Source organism: Rhynchophorus ferrugineus, unplaced genomic scaffold (genome assembly GCF_030347505.1).
Source record: "Rhynchophorus ferrugineus isolate W39M unplaced genomic scaffold, kcgeb_rfMv2 rfM5, whole genome shotgun sequence".
Classification (NCBI taxonomy): Eukaryota; Metazoa; Arthropoda; class Insecta; order Coleoptera; family Curculionidae; genus Rhynchophorus; species Rhynchophorus ferrugineus.
Genome location: NW_027472584.1, coordinates 17310479 through 17333766, shown reverse-complemented (window position 1 = coordinate 17333766; position 23288 = coordinate 17310479). Strand labels below are relative to the sequence as shown.

The 23288-nt window shown below is 30.0% G+C and overlaps 1 protein-coding gene across 2 annotated transcripts in view; it reads left to right on the top strand.

Moving 5' to 3' along the window:
- The window catches only part of nAChRalpha7 (nicotinic Acetylcholine Receptor alpha7), a 78882-nt gene extending 59445 nt beyond the window's left edge, over positions 1-19437 (top strand). For both annotated transcript variants that reach the window (XM_076405006.1, XM_076405005.1), the window contains 4 exons: positions 2190-2265; positions 10693-11084; positions 12850-13124; positions 16026-19437. In XM_076405006.1, the coding sequence (XP_076261121.1) occupies positions 2190-2265; positions 10693-11084; positions 12850-13124; positions 16026-16311 (1029 nt within the window). In that variant the 3' untranslated portion in view covers positions 16312-19437. The remainder of the gene's footprint in view (positions 1-2189; positions 2266-10692; positions 11085-12849; positions 13125-16025) is intronic.
- Positions 19438-23288: the final 3851 nt, after the last annotated feature.

Genomic DNA, 23288 nt, shown 5'->3' with positions numbered 1-23288 from the left:
TATGATTTTTTTCATCTATCACCTCTATGGTTTCGGGTTCTGAAGGTTTTCTATATACATTTCCTGTAAATCTACCGCCTTTACCCCTTAATTTTCTATTGAAAATCTATAATGAAATATAGAATTTTCATCGTTTCCTCCCTAACAGGAGCTCAGTACGTCAGTCCCTAACACGCCAAGAAAATGTCTTTCAATTATCGTTACAGACTAATTTTTCTAAAGGATCACCTGTGCAAAATATTTGAGAGAATAGTGGAGTGAGGAGTGAAACTAAATTAGTAGCTGTTTTCCTTCCCTCTAAGAGTTTGGTTTTATTAGGGGCTATTGACCTCCTCTAAGAACAAAATGTTAGGGATGGCTTCTCTAAAAAATAGCACACGATTCCAATCTTCCTAGACATTAAAAATGCATTCAATCTAACCGGGAGTTACTTAATTATTAAACAATTACGCCCCTGGAACATAAAGGGAAATGTTCTCTTTTTAATAAAAACTTTTTAACCAACCGCAGATTTAAGATTACCTAATTGCTTCAGCTCCCACATATATACAAGGTAATAGTATTCCTCAGGGTTCTGTTCTCAGTGTTACACTATTCAATGTTGTCATAAATTTCATATTCCATGTCGTCTTTTTGCTAATGACACAACTATCTTTTGTTCTCCAAGTTTGAACTCTGCTGCCAGTACAATGCGGAATTGTATTGTTTAATTCGCTCAATAGTCTACCCCTTCAGGTTTTAAAATATCAGCTTTAGAGTCATCTGCATTCATTTTTGTGGAATCAGAAGCTATCCAGGATATCACTCTCTCACTCTGGGTCCAGGAGTAAAATCATCTGCTAAAATATTGGGCCTCAGGATGGACTACAATATATCCTAGAGGAAATATCTTGAAGACTTAAATCAAAAATTGTTAAGATCTTAATATTATTAAGTATTTATTCCGCATAAAAACAGAAAATATTGAAATCAATACAAAACGCTGCCTTGAGAATGGACTAGGAGCCTTTAATCTAATTCTGTAACCTTGCAATGCCTTAGTAGAATCCCTTAAATTTCAAAAAATGACACTGGATAAATAAAATTCTACTGTTCTTATTGCTGAAATATTTGCAATAAAGGAGATCCTAAAGCCCATATCATTTTTTAGCCATGCTAAAATATTTTTATGGATGTTAGGCATGTCAATCTCTTCCATTATTTAGTAGGCTCCGAATAAAGTTTTTTTGATATTAAACTTACCTAGTGGCAAGTGACCAACTTAGAGACCATCCCAAAGGACCTCCGGTTTTACCAGGTTACAGTCTGGTTACTTGCGTGACTATGATTATTCCTTGTCAATTTTACTCTGTTGCCTAGAGATATTTGCAAAACGAAGTTTTCTTGATTTAAACAAACACCAAAGCTTTCAAGCAACAAACTTAAAAATGGAGGCCCATAGAAAATGATGCCTTCGCACAATATGATCATTCAATCACGTTCCATTTTAGTCGCGGTTCCAGCAATTTCAACTAGCCAATCATAATTTGCGTTCGCAGCGCTACCGTTGATTGAACTAAGCAAAACATTTCCCCAAGGTCGCCTACACCGTGAAATTTCATTTTTCTATGACGCAGATCGACAGCCAAACAGAGGCATACGGGTGCTTGTTAGGTGTATTTTTTATTTTAATTAATTTTATGTATTTGTAGTGCATATTATCAGATTCAGATTTATGCACTTCTTGTTCATATATACTTCAACTATGCCAAGTTTAAATACAAATAAAAATTTTCATTGATATGCAAAATTAATCAAGTCTTTTATTAATGAATTGATACATTTAACTTTGTCAGAAAGTACATTATTGGTTTTTTATTTTTTTGTTACAAGGGTTGAATTGTATATTTGTTTTAATTTAATAAAATATAAAAAGGAACACTCCCAAAAAATATAGGCTGGTAGTTTTTCTGTTGATGTAGTGTATTGACCTTAGCTGAGCCCTCTGACTTATATCGATTTTCGTGCTGTGCTGACATCTATTGGTTTAGAATAAACACGTTTTTGGCCAAATTATGAGGAACATGTATTAACAGTTAAACACCGTAGTAAATATTTGACGTTTTTACGAATTACATTGTTATATAGCAAATAACTATAATAATTATATGATAATTTTAAGTTATATTGATGATATATATTTTTTATAGTTGGATCTCCAGCTGCAAGATGATGGTGGTGGAGATATCAGTAATTTTATAACAAATGGGGAATGGGACTTGCTTGGTAAGTTTAAATTAAATTGCTGTATCTTATGATATTTATTTAACAAGTAAACTAATTTTTTTTAATTAATCTCCTAGAACGTCAACAATCTGCCAGTGGGCAATAAGTATTATTATATGATTTCAGTTATATAATATAACTATCCTGACAAGTAGATCACTTCAGTAAGTGATTTACTGTACAACTTATAATGTACATCTTATTCTAGATGCTATTCTAACTTATTTCAAAGTCTATCCTAACTTATTCTAAAACCTATTCTAGCTTATTCTAGAGATTATTAAATCTCACTCTATGTGTCTATTAATCAGTTCGTATAGCAGTTTGCGTTTGAGCCTACGCATTTCACTGTTATCGCACATATTTAACTGTTTGGCGAGTTCATTGGGATGCACTAATAGTCTTTCAGATTACTTCGCACTAACACTCCGAATCACACTCGTTATGGGTTCTATGGGGATATCGCGCTGAATCAGTTTGTTGGACGCGTAATATGGGGCATCGAAGATAACTCGTAATACTTTATTCTGGAACCTCTGGAGGATATCTATCTTAGATTTGCTAGTAGTACCCCACAGTTCAATACCATAGGTCCAAATGGGCCTAAGTATTGACTTATACAGCAAAACCTTGTTATCTAATGATAATTTAGATGTACATCCTATCAGCCAGCATATTTGGTTTAGTTTAAGCCCAAGCTATTTGCGTTTTATAACTTTAACATGTCAAACTTATTGACTTATTAAAAAAAATCCTACACGACTTTCAGACTGCTTATTAAGTGCTAATTACCAAGTGTGCGGGAAAGTCATTACTGTTATTTTTTTCGAAAAAACTACATAATTTTCAGTAAATGGAAAAATGTGTTTATTCAAAGTATTGTTCATTCGATTCTATATATGTTGCCCATCTTTCAGGTAATTTATGGATGCCATCCCAAAAAACTGTTTGTCCCTTGAGCAAAATTATTCAGCGACCCATTTTAAAACTTCTTCGAAATTGGCAAATTGTTGCTCTGCAACCGCGTGTCCCAATGATGTGAGAAGTTGATAGTCGGACGGTGAATACACCACGCCACTCTGGTCCTACCAACACAGATCATTGTCTTGCGAAAAAAACGATTTGGTTGTGGAGTCGATCGACCTGGTTCACCAGATGATAATTATGATTTTTTGCACTTAGTGTTTTCAAAATAAAACCACTTTTTATCACATGTTACTCTTCTATGCATAAATGGCTTCCGATCATACCTTTGAAGCAACATTTCACAGATGATTTTTCGATTTTCCATTTGCATGACATTCAATTGATTTGGCACCCATCTTTCTATCTTTTGAATTTTCCCCATTGCTCGTAATCAGTCACTAATCGTTTATTGGGCCACATTTAACGCTTCTGCCAATTGTTTTTGAGTTTGGGTTAAATCTTCATCCAATAATTCCTGCAGTTACACCTCTTTCAACTTTTTCGGTCTACCTACTTTATTTATCTTGCACATCGAAATCACCACTTTTGAATTTTCGAAACCACGCTTCACATGTTTTTAAGATTAGAGCATGCTCACTGTAATTTTATTTTGAAGCTTTATATATTATACAACATATAAAGATAAAGATAAATAAATATAAAGTATATAACATAATATATAAAATAATAAATAACACAATTTTATTAGAACCAAAACCTGAAATGTATATATAGCTACCTTATCGAACATTTTATCCTTTACAATTTAATATATCTGAATCAAAAAGAAAAACGGAATAGGGAGAAATCAATTTGATTATTTTTCCGATGTACAATCACAATATATACAATTTCCTCCGGAAAGGATGTTTCGTCAATTTGGGCTTTTTTTGTACAAAGCTTTTTTTTGGCAAATAATTGAACTCGTTGAAACTAATTATTTCATAAATCGATTATGAACATTATTGATTATATTTATATATACTTATTAGGAAATCAAGGTTATTGTAGATTAATATAATTGTTCTAAGGTTTTTGAAAAACTCCTGTGGAAAAGAATCAAACAAATCATGGACAGAAAAAACCTCATACCAACACACCAGTTTGGGTTTATTAACAAACACTCAACAATTGACCAGGTCCACAGAATAACAGATGGTATTGAAAAAGCCTACGAAAGTCAAAAAGTATGCTCAGCTATATTCTTAGATGTAGCACAAGCCTTCGATAAGGTTAGGCATTAAGGCCTTGTTCATAAACTACAGAAAATGCACCAATAACAACACACCAAACTATTAAAATCATACATTACAATCAGAATGTTTAGAGTCAAGCAAGAAGAAGCTTACTCTACAATAAAAGAAGCTAAAACAGGTGTACCACAAGGAAGTGTACTGAGACCAATGCTTTATCTACTTTACACTAGTGATATACCACAAATGGAAAATATCACGATGGCTACATTTGCTGCGATTATAGCAGTCGGAGACAATAGTGAAGAAGCCTCACGAAAATTACAACAGGCAAGTGACAATATAAATAATTGGATACAAGCTTGGAAAATAAGAATTAATGAAAGTAAATCTGTACATGTGCAGTTCACCTATAAACAGACCGTACAAGCACCAATAACATTAAATAACATTATCATTCCATATAGCAACAACGCTAAATATCTCGGAATGAATCTCGATGCAAAACTTCGCTGGAAGGAACATATAAAGAAGAAAAGAAAAGAACTGGAATTGAAATATAGGAAAATGTACTGGCTAATTGGAAAAAAATCACAATTATCAGTACATAATAAATTGCTATTATATAAGCAAATATTGAAACCTATATGGACATACGGAGTTCAATTATGGGGATGTCCTGCAAAGAGTAACATTAATAAAATACAAATTTTTCAGAACAATGTCCTGAGAGGTATTGTGGGTGCACCCAAATACTATAGGACTGATTACCTACATCGAGACCTTCAGATACCCACAGTCAGTCAAGAAATCAAGAGAATTGCGAGGGGGCATGAGGAAAGACTCCATTCTCATACTAATATTGAAATATAAATAATAAAACACTTTTGGATACCACCAGAACAGGACACAGACTAAAAATAATCAAACCATTTGATCTTGTGTAGTGAGGTGCATATACTAAAAAATTCAGCAGTGACATGTATAAACATTATTTCAGCAGAGACTGGGTTAGGGCCGATGGGTCCTGCTAGTTATATACCTAGATTTAAGTTAGTATAAAGACAAATTGTAGGTTAGACGGAAACGTCTAGTAACAATGTTGTAGTTTTAATTATCACTAATAGTACAATCTTTTTTAAAACTTGTTTTATGCCTAATTTTTTTTCTGTTTAATTTGTCATTTGTATCTACTAATTTATAATTATGACTATCTGTTTAGTGGTAATAAGGGTTTATTACAATTTAAAAACCTCTAAGGCTACCCTTAGGTCGTATGGCCATTTCGGCCTACACACTTAAGTGATATTACAGAAATACATTTTTCGTAAAAGAAAACATACCTAAAACAATACACATACTGGTCTGAAATAAACTGAAAGGTGGCATGTGTCATCACGGGGTAAAATTTGTAGAAATGATAGTACTTAACAGAATCAAATAACCAGCGCTGAAAGCTCCTATCTGCTTTCTTTCAGACGTTAATGATGTTTATGATAATGTGTAATAATATTGTAATACCTCTCCATATAGGTAGGACGCACGGTCCATTTAACTGATTGTCTATAATGTTGAAATGCAATATAGTATGTTAGTTCCGGTTGTAATCAACGGGGTTTTCTCAATTATTGTTATTAATAAATAAAGATTTATAAAATATATTGATTTTGTACATGAATTTTATCAATCTTTCAGCTAATTTACGAATTCATAAATTTTTCATTCGAATTATTATATTAAAAGAAATAAATCGTTTCGAATTAATCAATTAACTATTAATCTAAATAACTAATAATCTAAAGTGTAATATGTCATATATAAACATCATACAACAATAAATACTATATGTTCATCATTACGTGGTTAGTTTCTTTAAAGTTCTAAGAAATCTTCATCCTTCAGTCCATAATATTTTACTAAAATATACAAATTTTACTATATTAAAAAGGACAGTAAAAACAGTCAATAATTGACAAAGAGTTTGACAAAGAGTAAGCCCAAGCAAAGTAAGTTTTCCTTGTTTTTTCCACATTAAGATGTAATTTAACATAATGTTGTGTATTATTTTTGATCTATATTATATATTATATTTATATACATAATATATATCTTAAGATATATATAGTATGTTTAGATCCCTCTTGTTACTCTAAACATTTTTTATCATAATAGTCTTTGCAACTTACATTTCTACTCTTGATGTATATTTGACTCCACTGTCATGCATGTTTGCATTAAAAAGTTCTTAAAATTTGTATTATGGATCTGAAAAAAATGTTTATAGAAATCTAAATGGGTGAGAAAACTTAAGACAAAGAGGACAGATGATTCAGTTTTTTTTTATTTTTGAATACTGTTAATCTATTTCGGGATATTTTTTCACATATTTCAGTTCTTTTTCTTTCTGTTGCTCGGCATATCTTTCGACAAAGTGGGTACATTAATTTATTGTCTTACATTGTTTATCATTAATTGTGATCTAATACTATTTATTATATCTTTCTATCTGATTTTACTTTTGTTCTTCCATAGTTCTAATAATACTGAAATAACAATTAACACATAGTTGGTGCTAGTTTTATTGTGTTCGCCACTTTTTAGTTAGTACTAACCTTCAAAAGAAAGCTGTTAAAATTTCATGATATTCCACTCATAAGTTTGTGAGTTATTGTACATTACTTTTGTGTGGTAAGAGTGATACTACTTTTGTTATCTTCAAAATAATGGATCAAAAACAATTTCCTGTTGTAATTTTGCTTCTTCATGGGAAAAATACTGTTCAAGCGAATAAATGGCTTAAAAAGTGTTATAAGGACTCCGCTCCATCAGAAACCACAATAAAACGTTGGTTTGCTGACTTCAAACATGGTCGTATAGACACCGATGATGCAGAAAAACTACACATAAACATACGATAAAATTTGTTACATTTTACAAGAATTGTTGCATACCGTGCGGCAATCATACTTAATACCGTTATAAAAATGGTATTGTAAATATATACTGGTAAGGTAAGGTTTGGTACCTTGCTGGTGCGTGATCTGAACTTCTAACAGGTCCGGGGTTCTCTAAGAATCATTTGGCCAATAAGTTGGTATTCCAATTAACATGTAAGTACATCTTCAGCTCTGCAGCTGTTTGCCATATTTTATTTCTTGCATTGAAGTCACTGCCAATTATAAAGTTTTCTCCTAGATTATTTAGGACATCCAATATTTTTCTTCCTATGATTGAATTTTGAAAGGTAATAAATTGCAGCTAATGTAACTCTGTATCTGCTTGATTTAACAGTTGCTGCACTTCCTTCTCTTGTGGTGTTAGCGGTATGTATGATGTAATAGAAATTATTTCCTCTAAATTTTATAAAAGATCCCCTTGTTCCTATTTTTTGTAATGCTAGAAATACTTGTAGGTCAGCATGATATTGCTGGATTCCATTAGTTTCCATTCATTTCTAGTTCTTCTTATTGTTTTCTAATTTTTGAATTTTTTCAGAGAAAAATTTTTCCTTCTTGTCCAACTTTTCTATGAATTTTAACTTAAATTCCTTGGTAGTTTCTTCTTCTGTCTTTATTTCTTTTCAGTTATTTTTAATTATGCTTTCATGTAATTTCATAGGCCATTTCATCATGGACACGGTTATATCATTCAGGTTGTTTCTGTTCGATTACTGTTTCTTTTAGTTTAGCTTAAGTGGCTTTGTTTCTTCTCTTTTGTATTGTTTTAACAACTACACATCTTGCATTCTACTACACATTTTGCCTTAGCTTCTTTAGGTTTTTTACACTCTGTAATAATAGGTTTTCCTGAACATTTTATACATCTAGAAATTCTTTCATAAAATTTCTGTGTGTATCCATTAAGCGGTTCGATATTTATTTTGAGAGGGGTAATGGCTTCTTCTTGACTATAATTTCACCTTTGTTATTTTCAATTCTTTCCTTTTTTTAAAATAGATGTTGCACTTGCACATTTAAGTCTATTTTGGTGTAATTCCATAATTATTTTTTCCACTTTAGCTGTTGGAGATGGAAAAGGCCCTCTTGCCTTCTTTGATGACAACTTTGATATTCACAATTTGTTTGTCGTCGTGAGAGTGCCATTGTAGTTTTAGCATCTATTATTTTGGTGAATGTTTTACGACATTGAGCATTTAATTTTATGTGTTTATTGTTCAGTGCCGTTGCTGTGAACTATATAAAATTGATCATTAAAGTTTCGTAAAGTAAGTCAAAATTATTAACATTATTTACAATAATTGGAAGTGGTCTGGGTATTCCTGAATCTTTATTTTGTGGCTAGTCTTTTTTTTTTAATTTAAGCTGGTGAATAATTTGCTTTTCTTTTATTCATTTTTAAGGGTTATCCAGCCTATTTCTCTCTGCATTTCTTATTCATCTGTTTCATATGTTTGAGGTGAAATCTTTTTATTGGCCTGGTTATCTGTTGTTGTTTTATATTTACACTGTGAGCTTTAATTAGTTAATTGCAGTTGAAGTGCATTTATTTGTATCTGGATATTGGCTAATGCAATTAGGCGATCCAACGTTAACCTGTCTCCTTCTTTAGATGATTTATTGGCTTCTTATATATAAAAGTCAAAAACATATATATTTTTTTGATTATATGCTACATATCAGTCTTGTAATTAGTTTTACAGGAAAAGTCGCATAATATGGAACAATGGATATAATACCTCTTTCACTATGCAATGAATAGAGCCAATAGATTGGCATGCTATAATAATGTATCCCTTTTATCAGACTTTCACTTAAATCAATAATTTGTGTTGCTATTACCCTGTAATCATGGCGTAAATACTTTCGTTAATACAGCTATTATTAAAGTAAATTGAATTAATATTTCAATAATATTTCAATTTCTATTGAAATATAATTAATATTTCAATAGAACAGCTGATAAATATTTCATTATTTGCATTATATATATATATATATATATATATATATATATATATATATATATATATATAAACCGTTCAATAAAACAGTTGTCAAAACGTCGCAATGTTGCCGCACTAACTCTGAGTTTTGTTCATTTTGGCTCTGACAAAATTCTAATCTAAATAAAATAATGAAACAAAAATGATACGATTTTTTATGTAGTGGTGTCCCCTGAAAGTCTAATATTCCTAATTAACAATTGTATATTCAAGTAATGTATTTTATTTTTCATTAGAGAGTATATTTGCCTTTTACGTTTACTTCTTGTTGTATTTCTCCTTAGTTTGTTCTGATACTACCTGTGCATGCTATGCATTTGCCATATCTGCAAAACAATTAGCATTCTTTCTCTCCTCGCACATTTTAACCAATAATTTAAATTATATAAACATATTTTTAATTATTATACTTTTTTTTAATGCTCATATACCTTATCCGTCCGACTATCAACATTTCGCATCAATGGGACACGCGCTTGCAGAGCAGCATATCTGCAATTTCGAAGAAGTTAGAAAATGGCTCGATTAATGGTTTTGCTCAAAGGGCAAACAGTTTTTTTGGGATGGCATCCGCAAGTTGCCTGAAAGATGGGCAAGATGTTTGGAATCAAATGGCCAATACTTTAAATAAATCAAATTTTTCATTTTCTTGAAAATTATGTAGATTTTTGTTTAGACCACTTTCCGGTACGCCTGGTATATACATTATTACATCGTGTGACTATTGTGGTCCCACAGGGGGAGCCATGTGTTTTATTGTTGATGGTGGAATGAGTGTGATTTCTAAAAATTATAGAATAATTTATAAAAAAAATAGCTAGGACAAGCGGATTCTTCTTTCCTTAAAATAAAATATTTTGAAGTATATATTTAAGTATTTTATTATAAAGTAAATTAATAGTTTTTGTATTCTGTTTTTGTATAACCCTTTATATATCATAATTTGCTTTCATCCTGTTAATCTTTGTTACTTTTAACTCTTATTTTAACTATATAATAACGCTGAGAAATGGTCAAAAATATAATTTTAATGTAATTGTAATTGTAAATTAAGTTATCGTTTCAAACAACTTCATGTTCATCATGAATCATTCTTATGATACTTAGGCCAACCTACATATAGTCGCAGAGAATCCATCATCAATCCATTGATGTGGTATTTGGGATGCTAAATCAAAATACTAACCATGTAGTCTATGGTAAATTGGGTGGATAAATAGTCATGCATTACATAATAAAACATGTGTTTAAATTAAAGTGCAAAATCAAAATTATCAATAATAATATCTACTTCTTTTTTTTCAGGTGTTCCTGGTAAAAGAAACGAACTTTATTACAACTGCTGTCCGGAACCTTATATTGATATTACGTTCGTTATTATAATCCGTAGACGTACTCTTTACTATTTCTTCAATTTAATTGTTCCTTGCGTCCTAATCGCATCCATGGCCGTATTAGGATTTACCTTACCGCCAGATTCTGGAGAGAAACTTTCATTAGGTGTCACCATCCTGTTATCGTTGACGGTATTCCTGAACATGGTGGCTGAAACTATGCCCGCTACTTCCGAAGCGGTACCATTGCTTGGTACTTACTTCAACTGCATCATGTTTATGGTTGCCTCGTCAGTGGTATCTACAATACTCATTCTGAACTATCATCATCGTAATGCTGATACTCATATTATGTCTCCTTGGGTAAGTATGCTTGCCCTATGACCTATTAAATAATAGCCTTCAACAATGAAGCCGAATGAAATTTCATTCTAAACAAATTTTAGATCATATTAAAATGTATTAGATGTACTAAGCTTGCATGTATATCGATAAGTATTGGTGAAGTATCAAGGCAAAATATCTGTTATAATCTATCTAATCTAACTCTTAAATTTGAATACTTTGACATTTCTCCGCATGAAATAATAATTTTATATTTAGATTATTGAATTATTTAATGTTTACAGACGCTAATCATGGAACGGTCAAAATTGCAGTTTGGATATTCATTTATTTTGTTGTTTGATTTGAGTAAATTCAAGGCTTATAAACACTTTTAGAAAGTTGATGGTTGGCGATGCTGCTCCCTCAAATTCCAATCGTCGGTTTTGGTTTCAAGGAAAGTGGCGATTTTAATGTCAATAACAGAGAACGACCTGGTGAATCCAAAAGTTCGATAGCAATGAATTCATTGAGAGACTTATTGGATAAAAATTCGGCACAAGCTCTCAGGCAGCTTAACAGTTGATGAATGAACTGTTTCCAGGCATTTACATGTGATGGGAAATGTCCAAAAGGAGGGAATTGATTGAATTAACATTTCGAACCGTTTCAACATCTAAATGAAACTGTTATTGTAGAGGTATACTGACTTTAATTGAACAAATCGAATGAGGCATTGTCGCAAAAATATCAGCGATAGCGAGTAACAGGCTTAAATCATTATCTTGTATGAGAACCGTACTCAATGTCCTCCGGATATAGTACCTTTTGATTACCATTTGTCTAGATGAATACAGCATAGCTTGGCTAGCATATGATTTTGAAATGCGAAAAAGCAATCTATGTTATCATCAACTAGTTGCAAAATCAGTATCGTTCTTTTATCGATATCGCCATGTTACCATAAACTTAGTTTAAAATGATGGATATATTGATTAATAATACATAGGCTGAAAAGGCCCGGGCCTAGCAGATAGCGCTGGTTTCATTGCATTCACCACTTTTTCAGCTAGTGCTAACCTTAAAAAGAAAGCTGTTAAAATTTCATGAAATTCTACTGAAACGTTTGTGAGTTATTGTGCTAAGCGTGACAATACTTTTGTTATTTTCAAAATTATGGATCAAAAAGAATTTCGTGTTTTTATTTTACACTGCTACTTGATGGGAAAAAATAGCATCCAAGCGAAGCAATGGCTTGAAAAGTGTTATAAGGACTCCGCTCCATCAGAAACAATAATAAAACGTTGGTTTGCTGACTTCAAACTTGATTGTGGAGACATCAAATCAGGTGGTAACACCAGAAAAGATAAAAAAAATTAACAAAATCGTTTTGAATGATCGAAAAGTGAAGTTGCAAGAGTTAGCTAATATCGTAAAGATATAAAAAGAACGTGTTGGTTTTATATTGCGTGAACATTTGACTATGGGAAAGCTCTGTTCAAAGTGGGAGCTGGGTTTACTAACTGTTGACCAAAAACAAGAACGTGTTGATGATTCTGAGCAGTGTTTGGTCATGTCACCTAATACTTTCACGAAATGAAATCATTAAGTATTTATAGGTACTGTGAATTATTCACTCAAGATTTTATTACAAAAAGATAAAATGAAATGAAATACAGGAAATTAATTCAGTCATATAAAATAATGTGTATGACTCATTGTTGTATAATTTTCAGAGTATCTACTTATATTAATTTATATTGCTTTTTTATTAATTGCTGTAATATTAAGGTTTTCTTTTCAGGTAAGACTGGTATTTCTAACATGGCTTCCAAAAATATTGCTGATGCACAGACCTGGACAAGGCAACAATGGTAATTCTTACTCGTCGACATCGCGCCCTTCATCTGTACAAACTGACAGAAAGACAATAAACTTTCCTGACGTAGAACTCAAAGAACGCTCATCAAAAAGTCTTCTTGCTAACGTTTTAGATATTGACGATGACTTTCGCCATAATTATAGAGGAGGTGGGACGCCCACTCCATTACCAGCGACCTTTTTTAGAGCAGTATATAGGTATGTATGAATATAATGGTTTCAGTATGTTTGCATGGCTCAAAATCTTAGTTTCTCATATACTATAAAAAAAGTTTTATAGAACCACATACAACCCAGTATTTTTTATAATTAAAAATCATTAATCAATATGAGACCAAACAGCAGCGGAGCAGAAAATGATCTCATTAACATATTTAAACTGGAATTTACTAAATATATGAAACATTTGAGAAATAAAAACCTGATAAAGGATGTTATTTATTTTAACTTAAAATAGTTTCATACTCGACCGGCTCTTCTGCCGACTTGGGGGAAAGGGCTCCCTATCCTGAGGATATACCTATCCCATCAAACCCATCGCCTAGAACTACCTCCAATTTCTCCCCTACACCTGCTAGTCCTATTGTCAACACAAATAATCTTTCTTCCATCGACAGGCCTCCTGATATTAGGCTCCCCACCTTCCAAAAGTCGCAAAAAATCCCGATCCGTCAAATCCAGAACCTCGGCTTCTGAATCATCACTGTCGGAGAGAATGTCCAACTAACCAAAAACTATGTCGCATTTCAATCCAATGACACAATGTAATCTATGTAGTTTTTATTGCGAATCACTTATGATTCGGGACGAGACGGAACACCACTTTTGGCTTTGGAGCAAGAGAGAAACTTTATTTACATCGTTGATCCTTTATACCGCTTTTAAACAGTCTCGAGACAAATTACAACACCATCTACTTATTGTTCTTCTTTTCTACATACTAGGAATTGACTCTTGTATCAATATGAATCGTATATTTAACACCCCATCTTAAATGTTCCTAACAACTAACCTAATTAATGTATAAACAAAGATAAGTACAAAATATATTTAAATCCTGAAAAGAAAACTATTACATTCTACATACGGATCTGTTTGAACTTAGAACCATTGTATTGAACCATTACATGGTGATAATTTAACTTTACTTAATAATTTAGTTCAGTAAGTCTGCACAATTATTTGATAAACAAACGTAATGAACAATTAATAATCATAGAAACAGACGCCATAAAAATGTCCACTTTTAATGACAATTATTTAGTTTGTTCTTGAGCTGCCAAACCTACATATGTATCTTTGCCTTCGAATGAATTTATTCCATGCCATTGGGTTGCCTTTATAGAATAGTATGAATGCATTGAAATATTTTCTAGTTGGTCAGCACCCCAGTCGGCATCACTTACTCAACTCCACTATCGCCTTACATTAGTGCGTTATCCTTAGTATATTTTACGTTTTAAAGTATTAATTTTTTATCTTTCCATTGACTTATCAAATGTATGTTTAAATATGATTTCTCCACTTTTGCTGATATTGTTCTCTCTCTAATAATTAACTCTCAATAATTATCGTTTGTCTTTGTATCCTTCAACTGTTTTACCCCTTCCTTAATTTATTATATAAATTTTATTTATACATAAAAACATTTGTGTCTTGTGTCCACATCCTTTGTGGGGAATATCCTGTTCATCCAATATGGGGAATGTCATGAATCATCGAAAGCAACAAAAGAAAATGTTTTATACTCAGCTAATCATATTTGATTAGGTTTTTTAATTTAATATAATTAAAATAATGTAATTTTGTACCTGTAAGTCTATTATCAATTGTATATCTACTGAAAAACCCTTGAAATAAAAAACCATTCATCATTTATTCAAAAAATAGCTTATGCATTAATATATCATATATTGGAATAAGTTATAATCAGAAGAATAACTGATGAATACAATCGAATCAAAAACCCTATTTATACAAAGTTAAAACTAGTTTTCACACATTTCTCTGTTAAATATACTCATAAAACTCATAGTCTAACACTCATACTCATTACACTTAATATACTATATGTTGCATGAATTGTGTGCATTGTGAATATTCACGGTGTATTTCAGCAAAATAATAAATAATAAAAAGTTAAACCTTGATAGAGCTAAATTAGCATTGTAATCAAAAATCGGTAAAACATAAAAATCATAATTATTTCAGTGTTATGGCCGATAACTCTTAATTTTTCACGATCAAAGTAAATGTACTTTCTGACATTGGTTTTTCGTCACTTCTTCATCAAAAATGTATATACCTATTTGATTCCGCAACCGCTCTATTGATGTAATTTAATTTCATCGGATTAATGGCCATTGTTTGAAATTAATAAAGCTGCTTCGAATCGAATTTAAACTCATTTCGGAAAACTAAATTAACAACTACTTAAATCGAAACTTCTTTTTGGATATATTTTAAAGTCTCCTTTTTACCAACGAGGGTTTATATGGACTGGAGCTATTGTTTAACGTGGGCTCCGAACCACGGTCCTCAGCATTAAGCCTACCTACTGGCCACCAACTTAGAGACCACTCCAGAAACCATCCGGTCTTACCCAGCCTGGTTACTGGCGTGACTGGGGTGGGTCTTACTTGTCGGATTTTCTACTGTTGCCTATAAATACATTTACAATTACAATCGCAAAAATAAAGTACATCCACACCCCAGCAGGATTCGAACCCGCGACTTCATCTTGTTCGACACCGTCTTGTCTCCTTAACCACTGCGCCACCAAGGCGGCTTAAATCAAAACTCTTACTTGTATTTTAGAAGGATTTAATATGGAAGAATAAAAAATCCCTTTACGTCTTATTTAAAATTTTTTACTTTTATTGGTAAGGGTACTAAAATAATGAAAAAAATTTATATAGTTTTTGAGCTAGTACAAGCTCTTGTTTCACTAGATTTACAAAAAATTCGAACCATTTATCAAATATATCAAAATCGATAAGTCGAATCTATTTTCTATTATAAAATGGTTGCTAAAGGATTTATTGCAGTTAGATTGTCGTACCTTAAATGTGCCAATTGCATGTATGTGTATTGTTTCAGAAACAATGAAGAAACTAATAACGGTGGTGGTCCAAGATTACAAGAGCAAGGTATTGTATCGAGCCATACGTGTATTAGTGCTGATTACGAATTAGCAATGATCCTAAAAGAAATCCGTTTTATAACCGATCAAATGCGTAAAGAAGATGAAGCTCACAGTATAACGAGAGATTGGCAGTTTGCTGCTATGGTAGTCGATAGACTGTGCCTTATAATATTCACTTTATTTACCATTATAGCGACGTTAGCAGTTTTATTTTCTGCACCCCATATCATTGTGTCGTAGCTATGCAAGCTACGTAATAAGCTAAAAACATTATCGAACACAATCAGTCAGTTCACGCGCGTAGAAAATAATGACAAGTTGAATGGGTATTCTCGTAAGTGTTTAAAGTTTTTTGATAATACTTGGGCTTGTTAGAACGTTCGCATTCACCATTTATTTTGCACTTTTTCTACTATGCTGTTAAAATACAATGTTTATTAATAATATTAAGACTGGTAAATTTTAGACATATAATTTTTCTTCAGAACCCTTGTATTATAGTCCCCGGATTAGATAATGTAGATAACAGCAACTAAAACAATGGATACTAATACAATTGCTTCATTTTATTCAATATACAACCGTTTTTTAATCTATCGAATATCATAGCATATTAAAGCCACCATATCCGTCCCATTATAACTATTCCCATCAAAGCGAACAATGTAGTTTACGAACTTCTTAACTTCTCCCAAACAAAATCCTCCTCTAAATCCAGTAACTAACCTCTAAGTATTTACCTCGGCATTTAATTAGGCTTAATAAAAACTTGAAATAACTTCTATCAAGCTAATCCCACGACCTTCAGTTGTTTTAAATATTTTACTTCAACTCAAAATTAAACTAATGAATTATAAACATATAACACTTTAAACAATTTTAAAAACGTTTAAATAAAATAAAATAATTGAAGACGATTAAACTCAAAATTAAATTCCCCATAATACAAATTAAATTCTTTGTTCACCCTTTGTGGCTATACAGACAAAATTTAACATAATTTTAATGTGATAATAAATTATATTGTATCAATATTGTCTCATTTTATCTAACTGATATAAAAAGAAGTATCCACTGTTTTAAATAATAATTTTGTAAATGTAATGTACATAATTATTTTCCTAGATATAGATAATAATACGTTGAGACATTCGAATTTCATATTTACTGCAAAAGAATATAATTTTTATAATGAATGCCTCGAAAAAAGTAATTAAATCAAAAGGAGTACCAGCAAGTAAAAATTTCAAGGTTGTGTCAGATATTTTCAACAATAATAGTACAAATGGTGGTTGTATTTTTTATACAAATAAATACAATTGAGGGTAATGACTATCTAAATTCAGATTGTTTTGAAATTGGAAATAGTTTTTTATATATATTTTATGCAGAAATTAAAGAAAACAAATACGATAAAAACAAACAAACAAATATAGAAACCAAACGCACAAATATACGAAGTGTTCGAAAATCTGCTTAATAAAAACTTATTAAATGTGATATTTCCAAATTAAATAAATCTCAATCTTTAACATTACATTTTAAGCCGATCTATGCTAAAAATACTCAATTTGTTAATCTAGGTGATATAATAAATTTATTATTTTCGACTTTTATGAGTAATTCGAATTTTTAAACAGATTATAACGTATTTCATTATCAAATATTATTATTTATTTATAACATTGATTTAATTTTGTGTCATTTCGTTTACTCTTAATATTTTCATTCTTATTAAGATTTTATTAAATTTAACTAAACAAACTGTAAATCAGCTAAATTAATTCCAATTAATACATTATTGTTATTTCTATTTATTAATATTTAAATAGTACTAATTTGAAATAGTAACGAACTATCACCAACTTTAAGGTATGAAATTAAAGCCAGTATAAGATTAAAACAAGTTTTGCAAGTAGCTTTCAACAACATCCACTGAAACGCAACTCCTAGATTAATCACTTTTTTCTAGATGCTACATTGTTGAAATTCATCTTAGCAATGAAATTTAATAATATGATTCATATTGTTGATTGAAAACTTTATTTAGGTAAAATAATAATGTCAGTTCAACTTGTTATAACGAATAATATTGTATCAGGCAATGGATGTGGTGGAATAAAAAAAAACAACAGCGGAGGATACATTTTGATATCCACAATTTCTTTTTTAAAATCCAAGTTATTAGAGTTAAAACACAATCATTCTGTGATATATCAAGTTATTTGGTTAGTTAGCACCAGTGTTGTCACATTGGCTTACTTGTTTGGACTTACCACGGACTTGTTGAGTTCTTCTATTTTTTGATATATTTTCGAATTTCACCAAGGTTTCGGCTAGTCAATTTTATAAATAAGGATGTTTCTTTCTCTTTGATGAAAGTGTTAATTAATTGGGAACTCAAGAGGTCTTTATGATATACCAGAAATCTAATATACCGCATATCTCGTTGGTGATAATGTCAAAACTCCCGCGTCTGCGCCGAAATAATTGAGGAGGAACCTTTTGATGCTGTTAAAGAAAACATTATAAATGTTTGTAAATAATTAAAATGTAAATAAAATACTCGATATTGCTCAAATGAATTCCTATTTATGTGGTTAATGTTAATAAATAGCTAGCTAGATTCTAGTTTGTTCACATAATTAAATTCACATAATTAATTTTATTATGAAAAACTTTATATAACATATCATAAAATCAAAGTAAATAGGATTATAAAGAAATTGATTGATTACCAGCTACCCTACCACCAAATATATGTCACAAAGAATACAACAAATTCGAAAAGAATATTTTTTATAACTATTTTCGGTCAAAATAGTTATCAAGTGGACTGTTCAAATTCCCTTCGTTTTTTATAGACCCTCTAGGGGTAAAGGAAAGAATCTGAAGGAAATGGCTAAGTATTGACGTTATCACAAACTAATTTCTATTTCTGTTACAATCTTTAGGTAAATAATTATAAAAATATCCGTTTATATAACAACAAATTAACAGAGCGCTTTAATTAAAATTAAAGTTCTGATAAATAACGGCCTATTCCATAAAGCCCGTTTTGTTTATTTCAAGAAAAAAATGGAATGTATTATTTACCTAAAGATTTCATTATATATAGTTGATCAATAATATTCCAATAACACAGACATTTGTTTTTATTGGAATATCTAAAACGTATATTACAATGATATTAGTTATAAAAAACTTGAAAAGAACTAAATTTTAAGTCTAAATTAAATTTTAATCTAAAAAACTTTCATAAAAACATTGTTAACATTATTATAAATATACATATATGTATGTATGTATGTATTTATATATATATATATATATATATATATATATATATATATATAAATATATAGTCCGTTAAATAAATAGTTTGTAGTCTTTTATAGAACTGTTGATTATTTATTTAATAATACATGTAGTACCCCCAAAAAATGTATTTTTGTAAAAAATTCAAATTAGCTAATATAAAAATGTTAGTTAATATATATATAGAGGGTGTTGCTTTAATACAAAAAACGTATTCAATATTAGATAAAAAATGGAATTGTCAGTTTTGGTGAGAACACACTCTATATATTAAATAGTTTTGTTATTATTTGAATTATTAGAACAAATCATTGTTATTTGATTATAGAGACAAATATGACATTATTTGGGGTTATATGTACATGAATTTCAACTACTGCTCAAAGAAAAATTCATTTTAAACGTTCGTGTACGTGTACATAACTGTTTGTTTTATAGTTGAGCACTGTTTTGAATCGATTCATTTCATTAATAACCAGCGCAAACAATATTTTAAATAAATTTTATTTGTACTCATTATTCGATTTAATATTGCAACTAATAGAATGCTTATTAAATAAACATCACTTTAACTTAATTAATATCTAATAATAATTACTAAGAGTTTAGTATGTCAAATATAATTAAATTAGAATGAATTTAATATTTAATTGATGTTTCAACTGTACTATTTTACCTAATTATATTAACTAAATTTGATCCATAACGTATTTATAAGTAGAAAAGCTAATCTTAATAATTAAAGCAATTTGATATAATTAATATTAAAAAATTATAAAAAATTAATAATAAAAAACAAGTGATATATTTAAAAATTGATGAAAAATTTTAAAAATTACTGAAACTGAAATATATTGAATTAATTTACGTTAATATTTTTTTTTACGTCAAATTCGCCATGTTAAAAATACAGTATTATGTAAAAAAACAAAGACAATTTGTAGTATTAAATGTAGAAAAATATTACTGTCATAAGCTACGATGTTGTATGTCGCATATTAATTGGCAAAATATATCTTATGGGCTTTATCCTAAATAATTTTGGGATATAGTATTTATATATAACGCAATGTCGGAATACACATTTTAGGTTTTTAGGCGAGTTATCTTTATACGTATTCGTCCTAAAAAATAAGACACAAAATTAGTTACAAATAATTTAAGTGGCCTATATCTTATTTATTACTTAATTCAATATTAGCTTATTCAATTAAATATATTATAAATAAATTTAAAGTGCTAAAAATAAAAAAATCACCGAATATCTATTTTGAGTGAACTTAATACAATTATTTAAAAATATAGGAAATAAATAATGTGACAATCAAATGACTATAACATTATATTATATGTTTAATGATTGTTTTAGTAATTTCAAAAATAACAGTTGCAGTATTAAATAATGTAAAATACCCTAAGTATTTTGTTTAAATTAATTAAAATATTTGTACTCCTAACAAAAAATTAGCATAACTTTGTTAATAAAATATTGATTGCGCTAATATTTTTTTCCCAATAAATTTAAGAAAGTAGAAATAGCACATAGAAAAAATAGATATAATTATTATTAATTCTTACAAGATATTTCTCTGATCTATCTCTCTTAACAAAAAATTATATGGTAAAATAAGCATTGTATTATAAAAGATTGAATCACAAGAAATCTTAAATTATTCTAACTATAAATAATTAAAATAAATAAATAAAAGACTATCGTTCGATTGTTGTGTAACATAAGGTGTTCGCCCATTGAAATTAATTGACTTCATTATTATCCACATTAACGAAAACTAAAAAACAAACAAATTTGACAATCTGTCACTGATAGTCAACATCTTCCAAGGTTACGGAAATGTTTAAGAAAATGACAATTCCTTTAATAAATCTATCGCAACCCAAACGCTAATTTAATTAGTATTTTATATTCCAAACTGTTTGTAACTTCGTTAAAAAAGATTTAAACTGAACTTTAAAACAATTAAATAAGTTGATTTTCGTTCTTTGTGTTTTATTTAAAGCCCATTATTATAACTAATATCCCCAATATCCCCAAAATAATAATATTTTTTTTCGTTTATATTTAAAAGTTGATAAATTTATAATCAGATTATTTGTGATAAATATATTCAACTTAACACAGAAGCTGATTTACTATTATAACTAGCATTGGGAACTATCGACTGAAAACAGTCGAAATAGTCGATAGTCGCAAAACAGTCTATAGTCAAAAAAATAGCGACTGAAAACAGTAATTACTATTTTCAGTCAAATGAACGGTTGGACTGTTTTTTCTATTCGTGATGTCAGACGAAGATATAGGAACTAGAGATGTTCGATAACCATAACTACTAAATAAAATGTAAACGTATACCTAATCATTGAAAAATCTAATCCATGACGAACCTAAAAATGATCGTACAATAACTACCAGACCCTTTTTAAATAAAAGTTTTATTTATTTTTGAACGGAAATATTTTTAAATTACTGTTCTGGAATATACCAAGTTCACTCTCTTCAACTGGAAGTTCAACTTTTCTCCCGTGAAGCGATTTCTTCGATCGTTAATTATTTGCCCAGATTTTGAAAAAACTCATTCTGAGGAGACAGATATAGAGGAATATTTTACGTGTAACTGATATAATTCAAGTAGTGTCATTCTATGGGCTTGCCAAAAATCCAATGGGTTTTCTAAATGCCCAATAAATGGCATATCCAAATACTGCTTAATCTCTAAAGTTACTGCAGTACTTGGAGTCATTACTTCTTCCATTCTAGTCATTTTTTTTATCAAGGTATCTCCAGATATCAATACATTCTTGGTCAGTAGTTGTGTCTTGAATTTCGAGTTGTGGAACTATATTTGTATTTTTTGAAGTGGAATGGAAGATACCTCTTTTGTGATAACTTTTTGTATCGCCTCAGAATTATTTGCAATACCAAATCCTGCTTTTTTAAATCTAGGATCTGAAAATGTGGATTTCCCACATATCGTGTTCATTTCTAAAATTGCCAATCTTTATTGATGACATCTAACAGAGAATTTTGGGTTTTTGTCCCCATTCACTTGTTAAAATCCTGGATTAGAAGGAATGTTTCAGTCCTCTTATTAACAGTATAATTACTGACATCGTGGGATATCTTTCACCAGAAAACTCGGTGGTCATTATTTCAATGGGCATTAAAAGTTGAACACATTCTGTTAATAGTTTATTCGTCAACAAATAAAAACTGTGGTGCTCTTCTTAATGGCGATCAAAATAAATTGTTGAATATTAGAGTTTTCCTATCAGAAAATGTATTTATTACAAATATTTAATATACTTTATTCGCCTCTTTACTGTTAATATTTTTAAAAGAAATTTAACAACTGCTACTGTAAGAAATTCTTCAAATCTTTTGGAATCGATGCAATTTCTGAAACCTTTGTAACCTAAATTTAGTTTTCAAGATTTTAGGAAAACAGTTTTGACAAACAAAAGGCTTGGACAAAAATCGTGAAAGTTTATCAAAAAAGTATTACCTATTTTACCAGCCCAAAGTATTACCTATTATACCAGTCAAAAGTATCTTACAATTTATCATTTACAATTTATTTTTTTTGCCCTCGAAAACTAGCGTTCCAAAATGCAATATTAATTTACAATGTATAGTTATTCACAAGCAAACTACAAAAAAACATAAAACCACATATATTACATATAAATCTATATAAGCATAAATTCGGCGCATTAGTTTCAAAGTCGCTGTCAGAACGACACAGCCACATTGTTAAAAATCAGTCGAAGAAGAACCGAAAATAGCAACTAAAATAAACGACTGAAACAGTCGGTAGTAAATAGTAGTAAAATCAGTCGGGCCAAAAATAGCGACTGAAACAGTCGATAGTAAAAAGTAGTCA